At 39.6% G+C, this 17445-nt stretch overlaps 1 protein-coding gene across 1 annotated transcript in view; it reads right to left on the bottom strand.

Moving 5' to 3' along the window:
• The window catches only part of SPOCK3 (SPARC (osteonectin), cwcv and kazal like domains proteoglycan 3), a 513922-nt gene that overhangs the window by 133696 nt on the left and 362781 nt on the right, over positions 1 to 17445 (bottom strand). The window contains exon 6 of the mRNA XM_090036237.1: positions 14162 to 14276. Coding sequence (XP_089892363.1) covers positions 14162 to 14276 — 115 coding nt within the window. The remainder of the gene's footprint in view (positions 1 to 14161; positions 14277 to 17445) is intronic.

Below are 17445 nucleotides of genomic sequence, written 5' to 3'. Positions count from 1 at the left end.
TGTTGGTCATGAATTGCAAATTCTTATACAATAATAAAGTCTTATTATACTAATAACTTCCCTTTATAACATATCATATTCCTTCTGTATCATTGGTAATCATTTTTAGATTACAAATGAATATTGCTAAGATTATTACTGTAATATCCTAGTAAAAATTAATGTTTATAAAATATAAAAATACTAAAGTAATAAAATTTCTAATTAAACAATAGCATTCTCCATTACAGAACTATTGTTCAGAAAATGGGCTATGAGACAATTATGCCACTGAGAGAGATTCTTAATGAACAGCATGGTCCAATATCAAAGCACAATTTAAAGGAGGAAGAAAAAAACACTGATGGAAAAGGCCACCATTTACAATTTTTGTAAATGAGCAAATTAATATGTCTCTTGGCCTGCATACCAAGGATTAATATAGTACTGTGATAAACTGATTTGACAAAATGTTTTTTAGAAATGCTATCCAAAACAAAATGAGTGTTTACTCTCAAGTTAATGTCTACTGGAAAAACAATTAGATTAATAATAATAAATTGCATTTCTATAATCACTTTCCCATTGCACCATGTCAAAAAACTTTAAAACATTCCTGAATTAATAGTACAGATACTGTTACAAGAGATTTATAGGGCAGATTCTACTCTCATATCTACACAAACAATTCTTTCTGCTTTCAGTGAAAGCAGCGTGCTTGAATTGCAGCCAAATCTGACCCAATTTTTATTTGAGACGTTTAATAAGCCTTCCTGGAAAAAAAATGTTGCAGAGTAACTTTTATAGCATATCTATTTCCTGAAATATATTAAAGTCTTCTTAAACATAAATAAGTTGGATGGTATTTTGGAAATAAGCACTATAATATGACACCATTTTCCTTCTATTGTTTCCAGCAACTGCAACAGAAATATTCTGGTTATCTTAGTACTGGACTACGATATATTATTTCTATATAAACTGCAACTGAAATATTCTTTTTTCCCCCAATATACTAGTGTAGGAGATTTCAGTAAGTTGATATCTTAAGCTGAACCAGAAATGCAGATACCAAGTCAAACAGTATAACTAACTGGCTAATGCACTAAGGACATATTCAGCCATTATGTAGGAAAGGTTTCTCACGGACATACCTGACTTGATTCAACACTGCTGCTTTTAAGAATGCCAATTATTAAGCTTGTTTTCTTAAGTTGATATCTGAAGTGCCACCTATTTTCCAAACTGAAAATCAGTATTGCTAATTTAATACAGGTTACACTTAATTTTGTAGAAAAGCCACCATTATTTTTACAACAGGTATGTCAGTATTCAAATAGCACTTAGGGGAATCACATTTCTTGAAATATCCTCAGACCTCCATTAAGTTCAGTACCGTATTTGTAAATGCAAACCAAACCACACTCTACCCTTGAGAGGCCACTTATTTATTGGGTAGAGGGTTTTTTTTAATTTATTTTGTAAGGTACAATCTTAATATGGGATGTACAGTAAGTGTTCATACTTTTAAGGTGGGAATTTAGCCCACTGTCTAACAAAGATTCTTTATCTAAGCAACCCCATAACTAATCATTGATATTATCAGGTTAGGCTGGTCCAATGTTACATATTTTTCATATATGATTTTTATTCCATATTTGTCCTGAAGACAATCTTAGAGATGGAATGAAATGTGCTGTTTGTCCTTGAAAGGTAATAATACAAAGCAATCATTAAAGGATGATTAAAACAGTGTTCCTAGGCCTAAAAGTGCATGATTATAGTTTTGGTAAATTGTTTGACTTTCTAATTTAACACAAACAAAGCATAAAAAAAGCTCTTTTTGACATCTACACCCATATTATGCGAGTAGGGTTTGAATTCATATATATTGAGAGGATGCTTCTATGTGAATAAAGCATTAGAGGATTTCTGGGAATTCTGTTATGCAATTTGTTTAAAAACAAAAACCTTTCATTGTCTGTACTGATTATCAAGGTACTGAAGCTCACAAAACACAACAGAACTCACAGTGTTGCTAATCCAACTGAACGTGTTTAATTCAAGTCTTCATATGTTTTGTTATTTAGCTGACCTACACTAAATAAGGCATCTCTGCAACTCATTTGATAAAACTGCCATTAACACAGTGCCACTACTCCTGTATTACTGTACAACTCTGCCTGCCACTCTACATCCATATGCTTAAAGCCCTTCTCATGTGATAAATAATGGCATTTTCAATATTTTGCCTTTTGTCATCATAGCAGCCCACGGTTACTGTAAAAAAAGGTATAAAACATTTGCTAGCTATTCACATCACAAATCCTATCCCTCCTACATAATCAGTTAATGAAGATTCCTTTCTTTCAGAAAGACTCTTGCAGTGCAAACATCAGATGAGTTCTGGCCAAAAATCCTTCCAAACAGTCCAGTGAATGAACGCTTCCTTCTCACTGGCTAATTGCCATGGAGTGGGGCGCAGGAGCGGCCGTGATCCCTCTAGCACCCCCCTACCGTGTCAGTTAGGCAATCCAGCACCCTCTATCCTCGCCCGCCACGTCTTTGCTGGTAAGTGGTTCAATTAGGGAGGCTGCCTTTTATCTTTTAATCCACGGTATTTGCTGAACTATCCCGTTCCGTATGGGGTGACTTGATACACCCCAGCCTTAAGGGCTGTGCGTGCCTCCTACCTCCCCTTTAGCACGCCCCAAGCCTCGCTGCTCTTCTGGACGTTGTCAGGTCCTTCTTGAACTCTGTGCCCTGCCCGGCGCCCCTGGGCTTGTCACGCAACCAACGCCCCTCTCTGGCGCCCTCAGGCTTGCCACGTGACCGACGCCCTTTGGCTGGCACCTCCTGGGCTTGTCACGCAACCGACACCCCTTGCCTGGCGCCCCCCTGGGCTTGTCACGCAACCGACGCCCCTCTCTGGTGCCCTTGGGCTTGTCACGCAACCGGCACCCTGCTACGCATTAGCCCTGTCGGGCTTACTGGTGGTGCTTTTACCCACTGGGGTCGGCAGCCCAAGCCTTTCCTGGCCCCTCTGGGTTCCTGTCAATAATAAGTGTCCAATTAGGCTCAGGCAACCTAAGCCTTACCTGGCCTCTCTGGCCCTTTTGGGTCCTGTCAATAATATGTGTCCAGTTAGGCTCAAGCAGCCGGAGCCTTACCCGGCCCCTATGGGTTCCTCGGGGTTCCTATGACCGTGGAAACCCTCCGGAACACCTTCTAGGCCGCGCCTCTCCTGAGGTCATACATCATACATGCCCCTCTTGGGGTTGCTTCTTGCTACCGTGCCCTGCCTGAGGCCTCTCTTCAACACGTGCCCACTCCCACGGCTTCTCGGCACCTTCCCCGGGCTCTATATAGCCATGGATTCGCCCTCACTGGGCTAGTCGCCTTTACAGCACCCACCCTAGGCTTTCACTCGTGTGGCTCCCACACCTGGAGCCCAATACGAGTCCCTACAGGCTTCACTGTGGTGCTAGGACCCTCGGGTGGGGTACTCTGCCCTGCTCGGGTCTCTCACTATCGCCCATACAGGGCTACCCGCTGTGTCGCCTTGGCACTGAACAGCTGTGCCGTCCCAGGCACCACTCGTTTGCCCACACAGGGCACCAGGAACCCCCAAACAACTGGGGAGCTCCCGTGAGGCCTCCTCGCACCCCTACAGCCTCACCTGGTCCTCCAGTTAGCAATATCAAACAGGGAACACAAAAGCTGTGAGCCAACCGGCTGCAACATAAGAATAAGCCTTCTGGCTATAACGTATGGTCCAGGCCCCACCTGGCTTTCCAGTACAACCTCCTAATCAGGGTTCTCTCCACCTGTGCCATAATGCATCTGCTCAATCTATCAATCTGCTCGCCTTGCCTCAGCTCGACTCCCCTGCAGAGATCCTGCTCCTACGGCTGCCAGAAGGAAACTACTAGGTAGGCTCTGGCCTGGGCTGTTTATAAAGGCCTGGCCCTGCCCCCTTCTGGCCACCTGACCAACACGGTTGCCCCAGCAACCGGCAGCTGAGCTGCCCTGGAGATTGGCAGCTGTCCTCAACCCTTTTCTAGACACAGGACACCTTTGTGACACTAATGAACATGGGAATCATAGTCATTGTTCACGTGGAAATAACTAGTCCATAAGAGGAAAACAAAATATAGTCAGTCCTTCTAAAGTCCTAGTGGAAGATGGCAACATAGTCAAAAAGCTATGTTCCCAAGGGCAAGACACCACTCTACACCACTGTCCATAAGCTGCTTTTGGACAATGGCACTCAATATCTAAGTACCTTTAGAGAATGGTATCAATCGCATTCAATACGTAACTCCTAGAAGATGTGGTAATCCCATATCTTTCTTCACAAGAATGCTCTTTGAGATTGTGTGAAGAAATACAGCTGCTTCTTTTTTCCTACTAATGCATGCTCAAGGAATTTGGTCCAGAGAGGAAAGACCACATTGGACCAATAAGAGTTTTACTTTATCAAGGACATCTGGTATACTGAATATTAATTTACACATATAATAAGGCTGTAGTCACTTACATAAAAAATCATGGGAGAACCAGAAGTAAGTGGCTGGCTCAAAAGGCAGCCCTGTTGAGTGGAACAATTATAGTGTCAACCAGAGCCAGTCACCTCCAATTCAGACTGGTGCAACATTCTGGAGTTCTCTCTATGAAAGTTATGTTGCAGCCTGTTCATATTGCTCCCTGTACCCTGGAGTATGTACAGCCAATATGTGCTTACCTAGAGTTTGTATATATAAATATATGAGACAATTGACAACGATGAAGAACAAATGAATTTAAACATTGCATATATTTTACTACCTATTTACATATTTGCTTTCATAGACTAACCTTCTTAAAGTAGAAACTGTACAATGCCCAGCAAAAGGACTTTTCATTCACATCATACTTTAATAAAAAAACAAAACAGTAAATAATTTATAAGTACAAAATCACTTTTGCTTGTTCACATTTTCTCTGTGTCACATCCTGTATTTATACTCTTTGCTTACTCTAAGGTTCCCTACAGCACATGGTTGCCACCAGCATTGATATTCTTTTTTGGAAGTTCATTGAAGCATTTAATAAACCTGACCCAGTACTTCCTGTAGTATACATCACATATATTTTCCAAATAAGTACAAAAAATAGACTAAATTTTTATGATTGCCATGCCTTAACACAGGGTACTGATGGAGAAATTTAGTCTCTAGTTTTATAATTAATTACCCCATGAGAAAGGAAAATAGGTTATTCATTAGGGCTGTTCAAAGCTTTGGTCCCTGATTCTATTTGGTGGAGATTCAGTCCAATTCGGTGGCCAAATCGCTGAAACTGAATAGAAGCAGAGGACCCTTTAATCTCTCCGAATCAATTTGGAACCCTCTGAATCAATTTGGACAGATTTGGCCATTTGGATGTAGATACAGCTTTAAATGTTTTTTCTACACGTCTTTAGATAGCAAGGGCTCTGAACACTGTGGTGCTGGGGCAGATACAGAATCCCACTGAAGCATGGGGCGGGCTCCTCAGTGTGCTTGTCAGTAGACCCAGAAGTGGACCAGGGGCACTTCTGGTCCACCAGGGAGTGTGCAAGGGGGGTCCCTGTACCCTCCCAGCTCAGCAACTGGTGCCTCCTGGATCTGGGGGGGCACCCAGGGTCCCTGACTGCCAAGCTGGGGGAGGGGACACAGGAAGGTCCCCCAGTATGCTCCTTGGTAGACCTAGAAGTGGACCAGAAGTACTTCCAGTCTGCTTCCAGGTTCACTGCCAAGCACGTTGGAGAGCCCCCCATGCTCCTGTGGGATGCTCCATGCACCCCACCACTGCAGCGATCATGAGCTGCACTACTACCTCAAGGTATGTAGAAAAAAAACCTTTTAAAGCTGTGCCTGTGTCTGAATTGTAGATTCTCTGAATCAGCATTGAATCTTCATATTTGGATTCTGCTGAATCGAATCAGGGACAGTGATCTGAATCAACGGATTGAATCACTGTCCCCAATTCCGGCCAAAATCAATATGGCCCATTTTGTGCAGCCCTATTATTCATATATTTTCTTCATTCCCACTTCTTTCAAACTAGTTGCAACTTAGTCTTCTATGACCAAAGAATAAGATTCATAATTTATTTGATTAGGCAGGTACCCAATGTTCAAATCCAGTAAAAACATCTTTTAATTTGAAAAAAGCACTTACTGGTTAATTGTATTTCACTTAGTAACTGCCTTTCTGTATAATTACATATTTTGTTTCTTTTGTTAGCTTTTATCTAGATAGCAAGAATTGTCAATTTCAGGATAAAACATTAATGAAAAATACAGGTCATTCCACTTTAAGTCTCTGGTATTCTTTTTTTTTATTCTGTATATTATCAGCTATTCACATTAACAATTTGTAGAAATGACAAGGAGACTGCAGTTAATTGGAGAGGTTAATGTGGCATAAGGCTGAATAGTGGGTCAGACACATTTTCAGAGGTAATTCCACTATAATTACAGCTGTCACATTCATTGAACAAAGTTGAACAGTCACCAAAGTACAGAAACACAGTTTCTATAAACTTTAAAATGCATTTTTACTTCCTTTTCAAATATGCTGAATGAAGAAATGATACGATACAGGTTTCCAAACTTATAAAGGAAGAGCTCAATAAACACTTGTTTCTAAGCCTATCTTTATTTATTTTCTTTATTTCTTTCATTATATATAGAGTAATTTCAATAAAAGTGGGCAATCAGCACGTGTTATCTCCTGAATAGACTGCTTGAACATTATTTCTCTACTAAATATGCATCAAAGATAAATGGCATTGTTTTCTTCTTAAAGTCAGTTTGTTTATTTATTTTTACGTATTTTGCAGTCTGACCTTTAAAATGTAATTGGTAATATGAATAAGAAAAAAGGGTTTTGCATTTCATTACATATTTTTTTATTCTTGAGTAATGCAAGTGACTTTTAATCAAATACAAGCAGAAATTTAACTTTTTTGTGACCAAATTATGATTTAGTATCATCAAGACTGTTCAATTTATACATTTGGTCATAAATCATGTAAAGAATGAAACCTTAGAAGAAACAAGTACAGTCAAGATAAGGTATATTTTTAAAACCGGATTAAATTAATAAACATCACTTTATACCATATTATTAAAAAAAGAGGGAAGGCACCTTTTCTCTCTTGCTGCAGAGAGGAGGACCAGTGGCTTGAAGTTGCAGTAAAGCAGGTTTAGATTGGATATCAACAAAAACTCCTTCACTGTTAGAATAGTGAGGCAGTGGAATAGATTACCTAGGGAACTTGTAGATTCTCTATCACTGAAAGTGTTCAAGAAGAAGCTGGTCAGGGATGATCCAGGCAAAGCTATGCTCTGCTACAGTATAGGTATTTCTAGGCTTCTGGGCTTTGTTGGCTGCCCTTCCCCCTCCTCTCACCTACATGTATTGGACTGTTTTTAAGCTCTCCTCAGAGGCACTGGAGGTTGGCTGCGGCAAAGGCTGGGAATCTTGACTGGGGTGTGCCAATGCTCCTTCTGAGACCATAGCCAGAGGTTCCTGGCTAGAGGGTCTTGCCCTTCAGCACAGGGTCAGACCAATCATCACACTTTGGGTCAAGAAGGAATTTTACCCCATGGTCAGATTGGCATGGACTCTGGAGGATTTTACTTTTCTCTATAGTGGAGGTCCTGGGTTCTTTTGAGCACATATTGACAATATTTTAAGAAGCAGGACATCGGTTGCTATGATTCTCCTGTGCCAGGTTGGGGTGCTACTTACGTCTTGTGTTCTGAAAAGGTTGACAGCATTATTATGAAGAGTTTAGATTATAGGCTCTATAGGTTGGTTTGGAAAGGGATGATCCTGCCACAGGCAGGGGGTTCAACTAGATCGATGTTTTTCAACCTTTTAAGTAGCAAGTACCCCCTAACTTCTGAAAATTTGAATAAGTATCCCAACACTCACTCAATTTTCCAGGGGATTTCATATTTACAGACTGTTTGCTATGATGGAAGAAGGGCTGTGTAAGGCCGTGATATGACAGATGTCTGATCTGGTATGGATAGGGTTGTCACCTTTTACACCAGGGGTGCACAACTCAAGTATGTACCTGGGCTAGAGGTGATGTTGCCCAAAGGTAGGAGGGCTGAACCCAGTGCCACACAAAGCATGGCACGCCAAATGATTACTGGGGGATTTAAAGCACTGCACATTGTGTGGTGCACCAAATTTTTTGCCGTGGTTTTGAGAGGAAAAGTTGGCGATAGAGGAAAAGAAGGCAAGAGTGTTGGGGTACCCAAATACCCCCTTCTTGTGTGTGTCGTGTCCCCCCCGGGGTACGCATACCATAGGCTGAAAAACTATGAACTAGATGACCTCTGGAGGTCCCATCTAGCCTATTGCTCTATGATTTTTATGGTTATTTTGACTTTATCAAGTTGAAAGTTAATGTACAAGGTAAAAAAATTCTTAAACATATGAACAGGAACATCAACAATATTCTTATCATTTGGGTTTTTGGCCATAATTTATAAAGTTGAAAATATTCAATATTACAAAATAATACATTTTTTTAAAAGAACTTAGTCAATGGATTAATGTATAGCTATTCTTGAATTAGTTTTAACAGATTCTTCACTTATAGTACAAAAAAACCCTCTTATTCATTTCCCAAATGGTACTGTCACTTTCAAAACCTCCCAACCTAGCCACCTTAAAAGATCGCTTTCCCATGCATAATAAGGATTCTTCCCCTAGAATTTTTTTTACATATAAATATCTGTTTTTTAAAGAATGCAAATTTGAAGTTGTGTAATTTTTGTCAAATTCATTTTATTTTTATTTTTTTTTATTCAAACTGCAGTTTGGTTATGCAGGGGTCATACAAACTGCATTTGAATTTGTTTTGTTTTAAGTCAGTTTCCTATGTATTAATAAGCTGAACAAAGCATGTTGGTGTAATCTTTAATTTAGTACTTGCAGGAAAAAAATATGTATCACTTGGATCTGGAAGTGTAGTGAAAAGTGCATGAAGCAATAGGTGGTCAATGTGAGTCAATTACTTGGAACAAGAGAAATTCATACAAGAATGTACAGGAAAAACGTAATGAGTTAGATTTAACAAAATGGATTAAAGGACAATCCATTTTTATGAAACATCATCAGGCATACTCCAGATTCCAATTTATTTTTGCAACAGATTATTTTAAACAATAACATGAGACCCTGCTAAATAAACTTGGAATAGCTTTAATTAACAAGCATTTCAATAATTTTCTCTACCATACCACTATTAACCTACTTAATTTTCCCTAATGGAATTTCTGCTATTCTGATTTTAATCCCCATGTGGCTGAATGACAACACAAATTACGTAGAGTCAAGGTAGCTGGGTGCCAGAGACCAATACTTCAGCTTAAAATTAGTATGCAAGTACATGTAACTTATTTATAACATTGCTAAGAAAACATTATTGATATTTCAGGAATATGGCGAATTTTGAGGTGGCTATAGCTCACCCTGTAGCCCCTCTCCAAGTGCCACCACCACCTGCTCCGTGTGTAGCCCCAGCCCAGCCCCCCTGCCAGGAAGAACCCCTGCCAGGAAGTCCCAGCCCACAGCGGGAGCCTGCCCTCACCCCAAGCACAGATCCAGGAGGCACATGGCTCCCATGCCCTCATGGGGTATGTGCAGCAGCAGGAACTGTGCTCACCCATCCCCATGCCCCCCAGATGATCTGCTTGTGGCTCCATCTGGTGCCCTGCCCTGCCCTGCCCCCCAGCTGGACAGTGCCTACCCCAGCCCCACTCCCTCCCTCACCACAGGGGCCTTGGTCTGCCCTCACCATGCCCCTTCCCTCCCCTCATAACAGACTTACCAGCTGGACGCTGCTCTCCATGCTGCCGAGTTGTGGTCCTGCCCACCTGTGGGCTGTGTGTATGCAAGTAGAACTTATTGGTGACATTATTGGCCGCATCAGCCAAAAAAAGCCAATTGCCGATAATGTCAGTTTTTCTTTTATCAGTGCCGATATGATATGGGACTGATGTATTGGTACACCTTTGCTATTTATCATGTGAATGTTCTAGGACGGTGATTCCCAACCCAGGTGCCATGAGATCTTTTCAAGGATGTTGCAGGGTGCCACACTATGGGTATGTCTACATGTGTACATGTAATGCGCATTAGCCTAATTTAAGGTGCATTAAGGGCACGTGTCTACACATGCATGTCCTTAATGTGCCTTAAATGTGGCAATTTTAGATATTCAAGCCTACATGTGTTAATTCACCTTAGTGGGTGCACTTGTAGACATGTGCCTAAATTGCCTTAATGCACATTAGGCTAATACGCCATTAAGTTTTGGTGCGTGTAAAAGCACGTGGAGAAACTTACCCAATGTCAGCTACAACTGATCTACAAGATGAACCCAGGTGCTTAAATTGATTCACAAGATAAACTCAGAAATTTCAAATAGGACTGCATAGTGTCAAGAGCATTCAGATCTCTTGCAGTCTTTCTGAGTTCTTTGAAAAATAAATATTGTTCCTTTATTTTTCTGCAGTCAAAAAAAGTGAAAACAAAGAGCTGGCATTTTCCAAATCCTGCCAAAAGCCTGTTGAAGGGTAACTTAAGCTTAAAAATGGTTGGGAATGAGTAGTTTAGGATAACTTTTATGAACTGAAGCAGCATAATAAAACATCCCCAACCATTTCAGATGTCCTAGATTATTCTCCACTGTGAAAAATATAAATCAACCTAGCTAGATACCTTTTCATTGTTTTCAAATAAACATACATAGCTTACTGCTTGTTCTTGGAACGTTGCATACTTTTTATGTAAATGTAATGGTAAAACCTTTGGTTAGTGCCAAACTAAGGTTCCCCTGTAATACACTATGCCTTTCCAATCTTAGCCAATATCAAATGTCTGAAAACCGGGTAAGAAAGAGTTATAATACACATCCAGACAACCTACACTCTCTGGATTTTACCTAGTTCTCATAAAGCCAATGAAAATGATTTGCAGGCATTCCAGCTTTATCCACTATATTAAATACAGCTGTGTTAAAAGGTGAGGGGATTTGGTGGAGTAGTGTGGCAGAGCTGAGATCGAGATATGAGGTCCCCTGAGGGATCCTGACTCTCCAGCAAGATAAGATGAGCCCCTCTACCTGAGTCTAGTGTGTTTGATCAAAAGGAAGGAATACTTTGAGATTCCTTCTTCAGTACCCTATTAGATAAGCTTTGTCAGTAGCATTCTTCTTATGAAGATATTCAGCAGTTAGGTGGGGGATGAGTATGGTCTGTGGGTTTAACTGAGGATAAATATAATTTTGGATGGTGTTATGTACATAAGAAGTTATAAATGGTAGCGAACAATTGTAAAATTTAGCTGGAGTGGTGTAGGTTTATATGGTGAGCCCAGGGCAGATAGACAGCCCCTGTTCAGTATAGTTCAAAAGGTAAAGGGGTAATATATATGGTATGCACATACTAGGACACTACACGTTAGGTTGTGAGTGTGGGGACTACCTGGGCACAAACCACAACAAAACAAGAGAACAATAAAGAAAAACATCTCTTCTTTCTTCATAAACAAGACAGAAACAACAACAAGACAAAATAATACTGATAAAAGAAGGAAGCACTTTAACTGAAGTCTTCTAATAGGGTTTTAGGCTGCTAAGAATGCCTCATCGGTATCTAGGCAGTTGAAAGGAACTGAGGATCAGATTCCTCATGCAACCTTGTGGGGCACATGGATGGACAGGGCTGCAGCTTGTTCTATGATCCAAGAGCTGAGGATGCTTAAACATCCACAGTAAGGATACATAGTAAAAGGAAATTCTGAATTACAAACACTTCCCACTACTAAGCAACTGAATGTACCTTGGAATCTGTTTGACTGCTGGATACAAGATGTGTGCCTATCCCAAGTGATAAACTCGTTTGTTGAATGCCAAAAATCAATGTGTGGTTCCCCAGAGGATACTCAGTGCCATGTTAGAGCAGGGACTGAGACAATTCAGGGCAAGATCAGAGCCATGGTTTGATCCCTAGAAACACACGCACAAAAGTGGTAGAATCTGACCAAGTTAAAAAGAGCTGTTCCGAGAGAGGACTTTCTCAAGATCTACTTTCTAGAATTACCCCAATTTAGAACTACAGTGAGAGAGCCCAAGTTTCAGTGCAATTTAATTCTGTGGTTTTCAGAGGACTTGGGAACAGGGATCTGTGAACTCAGAGATAACTACAGGAAAACTATTACAACAGCACTATAATGATGACTAAAATATTAGTTGATACTCAATTCACTTTTACGTTTCTCAGGTTTCTTGGCCTTTGGCCTTAAAGAAGTTTCTACATTCTGCTCAAGAAAACCCTGTACTTTGCTTGTCCTGACAACCTGCCAGGGGAGGACTAGTTTAAATTCTCTTCGCTTGTTTGTTTTTTCCTTCATACAACTGATCCCTGTATCCTTGCAATATGAGAGGTGATGAGCTGTATGAGTCTTCAGAAATGGTTCGTTCCTATGCGTAGTAATGAAAAAATCCATCTTGAAGTCAATACAATGTACCTAGATATCAGCGCTAATAACAGGCCATGCTTGATAGAGCAGTCATTTAAGGAAAGTAAGCATTTGGAGAAAGCAAAGCGAGAAGGGAGTAAGGGCACAGATTTGCAATGTTCCTGCTAAGTAAACAGAAGGCAGGTGGTCTTCAGATTTGTCTATAGTCCAGAACAGCTTTAGTTCAGCAACTGATAGCCAGCATTTGGTAAAGTCGCACTACAGACAGGCCCTAACCACAGTTAAGAACATGCAGATTCTTGTACTTCTCACATTAATAGATTTTATCCTGCTTCAATACTTTTCACCTTGGTGAGTAAATGGTGGGAAATTTTTTTCAACCCAGTAAACAGGAACCAAAAGCGATATTGTAAATTAATGCGATTAAAAACATTAAAATCCTTTGTAGTACAGTAGTTTCCAGTGTAAGGAATATTTAATTATATTCTTAGCGTATTATTGCAGAAAAATAATTTCAGCTCAGAAAATACAGTGGCCTAAGTGATGTTTTAGTGCAGATTTGTAATTGGTTTTGTGTGCATGCACATGGCTCAGTGTTCATTGTGATTACTTAAACTCATTGTTTAAAAATAATTAATTGAATCAATCTTTTTCTAACTGCAAGAAAATTCTTTTCATCAAAGGCTGAGGATTAAAATGGAGGTGAGGTGTTAAGAATTCTCTTACACAATAATTTAGGGTAGTAAGTGCAAGATAACAAATTAGCTTCAGAAAATATTAACGTAACGCCTGCAAAGCCTATAAAATCAAGGAGGTTTTCTTTGTAAATTTGACATTTCATACATTTGCACTGAGGAAATTTGGTACTATAAACAAATAACATGTTTAAATGTGATTTCAAGTCTGAAATACAAAGACAGTCTGTCCTGAATTCTGTCTAAAATTTCACTCACTTAAACATATTAAATACTCCTTTGTGCCCCATCCCAAGCCTGAGACAATCCTCCAGCATCTTGAAATGCATATCATGTTGGTCTAACATATATCAGCTTACCAGAACTACAATGGGCTGTTACCAGCACCTAAGCATCACTGAATTGTAACAATGCTTGGTCACATTTTTTTTCTTCAGTTATGCAGAAACCAGATACCCTGATGTTCTTATCCTCTAAAAATTGTCCTGGCATCTTGTTTCACAAAAATAGCGATGTTTTCTTATTAATATCTCATAAACAAGCTCAGATTCCCCTATGGCCCCCTTGTTGTAAATCCACAGTAACAATACAATTGCTACTACAGGTAGTTTAATATTTAAAATTATTCTTTTCTAACTACTTTCTGCCCTGCATTTTTCATTACCCCTTGTCTTTTGCCCTTCAGAATGAGAGCTGCATGGACCAAAGACTATATTTATTTGTGTGTTTTCCAATGCACTAAGCATATTAATAACAAGCAGGATTGATCTCAATGAAATTTCATGCAGAAGTTTGTGTCAGAAAAATAGTGTTCTAATGTAGCCCCCATTTCAAATCCATTACAGAAAAAAGTCCTCCATTTAGTGATCAACATACTCTTCCATGAATGAAATTATATTCCTCCCTTAAAACAAGCTCTATTTAAAAGAAGAAATACAAATTACCATTACTCACCCCTCTTATCATTTCTTCCTGTACTTGCTACTTTATCTGAAGGGCAAGGACAACGTCCATCACACTTCACTGAGATCTGTTTTCCTGAGACACATGCTTGATATTCTAGTTTGCACTGTAATAAATAAGAGTGATGATCATTAATGTAAACATATTTTATAATATAAATTCCAACTCTTTATTTACTATGGTTATACATGCTTTGAAAAACTACTGTGTAGTATATATTATCTTTGCATTTATATTATCTATTAACAATGGAACCAAGTTGTAAAGTTATGTGATGTCTGAGGTGGTGGTTGTTCTGAGTTCACCTCTGTTATTAATGCCTTTATGCAATTACACTAATTTAACAATATGGACATATTCTACTCAGACTATATTAATTCTACTTGCATTATCTATGCTAAAGATCAATAAGGAAATCAAACAAGCCTATGGGGAAAGGCTACAAGACCTGAACCTGTTCAGCCTCCATAAGAGAAGGCTGAGGGGGGATCTAGTGGCCATTTAAAAACTAGTCAGAGGGGACCAGCAGGCATTGGGGGAGTCCCTGTTTCCTCAAGCACTACCAGGAGTGACTAGAAATAACGGACACAAGCTGGCAGAGGGTAGATTCAGACTAGACATCAGGAGGCGCTATTTCACTGTCAAGGCAGCTAGGATCTGGAACCAACTTCCAAGCGAATGGTGCTGGCTCCTACCCTGGGGGTCTTTAAGAGGAGGCTAGACAAACACCTTGCTGGGTAACCCCAGTACTTTTTCCTGCCATGGCAGGGAATCGGACTTGATGATCTGCAGAGGTCCCTTCCAACCCTACCAACTATGAAACTACAAATTCAACATCAATCTAGAACAGGGCTGAATTTAAACCTGAGGCAGCACAGCAAGACACCTTAACTAATCTTCCACCACTCCCCAGCAGGACACCACAGAGCTAGAGAAAAATAATGTTCTACCACTGTAAAGAAGATATGGACTTTCACAAAGACATGTGTTCTTATTACCTTATTTTCTCACATGCAACGTGCACCTTGCCCTCAAAGGTAGCCCCCTTGAGCGGGGTTTAAGTGGGGAAGATGTTTTCTTTGTTGGAAAAAAACATGATTGAAGATACTTCACATGCCATCTATCTGCCAAGATGTGTGCAGTTTGTATCTGTTTTGGCGAGCTAAAGTGACAGTGTCTCATGTTATCCCTCTTACAGCCATAGCTGTTAACTAAGCACTATAGCTTGTGCAGCTTCTGGCAGAATCTTGATGACGACTGTGATATGGAAACACTTTATTTATTAGAATATAAAGAACTAACTGTCTTGCTACTGTCCATGCAACAGTCTGGGGCCTAACCTTGTATCACACAATAAGTCCAGGAAGAGTGTCACACACAGTAATCCAGGAAGTGTGGCACCCCAGGAGAAAGTCTGAATGAGGCAGCTGTCACCACAGTTGTCCATGACTTGGAAAACATTTTTTTTTCTATATTCCGTCTTCTAAAAACAAGGTGCATGTTTTATTTGGGTATGTTGTATGCAAGAAAATATGGTATCATTTGCCTACCAGCTTATCTGTAGAATACTCCCTCAGTCCACTGTTATGGAAAAAAGATATTAGTCATGTAGAAACAGCTTTGAAGGGGTGAAAGGAAGACTAAAAATATTAGTAGGGAGAGTATTTAGTCTCTCAGGAGAACAGAGGACTCCCCCATTCTCAGTCAAAAAGACAGTCATCCCAATACCCCTAGAGGTTTAGAGGATTCGAATTCTTTAAATCCTTGGCAAATCAAATCAAAACTTAATATTGATATTTTTGATGCACCATTAAAACTCAAAGTGATTCACCAGAACCTATCTTACACGTACTAATTTATTTTCTATTTGGATTTTTCTATTTGGAAGCTCCAGCTAAATCCAAATGCAGAATCAAATGACTAGATTGCCCTGAAAACTCAGAAGTGACTGTTAAAGGCTGCTTTGACTTTTTTCCTTAGTATCTACCATTAATAAGGGGAGGAGTTTCAAAGAGCAGAGGTATTTAATGGAAGGCAAGTTGAGATGAGCTTGAGGATGTGTCTCATTATTCTGTTGCTGACACAAAAGTACCTACATGCACTCTCATTACAGGTCAATTCATGGGTCTTTGTCAGTTTTTCAATACAGCTGGTCTTTTCAACCTGCCACACATGTCCCCACAGGCTTAGTACAACCTGTGTGCTATCATTAAACTGTAATTCATGGCAAAACAGTATCAAGACAATGACTGTTAGAAGAGTAAGAAAAAATAGATCTCAATCAATCCTTTTGAATTTAAACAACAATTTGGTTGGCACTGGACATTCTAAGTGGCATCTTTTGGTGAAAGGCAGGAGAAACAGGGATAAGGGACAAGAAAGACCTCACCACTTGTGCACCCTGAAAAAAATAAAAGAAGGCCCTGTACTCAGATCACAACCAATGTGTGTGTGCGCACACACATACGCACACATACATATATTCATATACACACATGGAACTTACTGCAGCTTTATCTTTTTAGAAAGGATCAGAAAGAGAAAAGAAAACAATAAACAACAACAGTACAAAACAAAACAACAAAAAGAACCCACAGTCCATTCCTACAACAAAAAACCATCAACAGTCTGGCATGCAATCATTTTCTGCTTTTCAAAAAGGTGCTTGCCATAGATACAGTGCCCATGACACTTTCTGTTGGACTCCTAGTAAATTCTATACGCATTTCTATTTAAGAAAAAAATCATATTTTCCTATCTGTGAAATCTTAGTGATTGTCATTGTTCCATCTTAATTGCTTCCAATCTTACAAATAATGTTTAGATTTGTGAGTAGTCCCATTGAAGACTGCATTGCCTTTATTGACAATATTCACTTCAATTGGGCATGTACATAAATCTTGACAGGATCAGAACCTTATTTATTAGATTTAAGGTTTAAGACCATTGTAGAATAAATAACAACACGGAATACTTCTGGGAAGAGTTTCTCTCTGTTGCCAAGATACTTTAATGGATTCCAGTACTTCTATTTATTCTATTGAAATAGGTACTCCATTTCTAAGATTAGTAAATTTTTTGGGTAAAATTTTAGCTAAAGAATTAATCAGTGGGAAGTCCTGAATACTTTAGCAACAACACCACGTGATGCTATTAAGAGAATATTTACATTTTTCTCCGTAACTATTCACCTTGGTCTCCAGGCTAAGAAATGACTTCAATACTCTACAGGCAGCTTGCAAGACTCAGAAGCTGGGTACAGAAATTACACATAA

Source organism: Crocodylus siamensis, chromosome 2 (genome assembly GCF_052110815.1).
Source record: "Crocodylus siamensis isolate JL-2025a chromosome 2, ASM5211081v1, whole genome shotgun sequence".
Classification (NCBI taxonomy): domain Eukaryota; kingdom Metazoa; phylum Chordata; order Crocodylia; family Crocodylidae; genus Crocodylus; species Crocodylus siamensis.
This window is presented reverse-complemented; position numbering and strand designations above follow the sequence as displayed.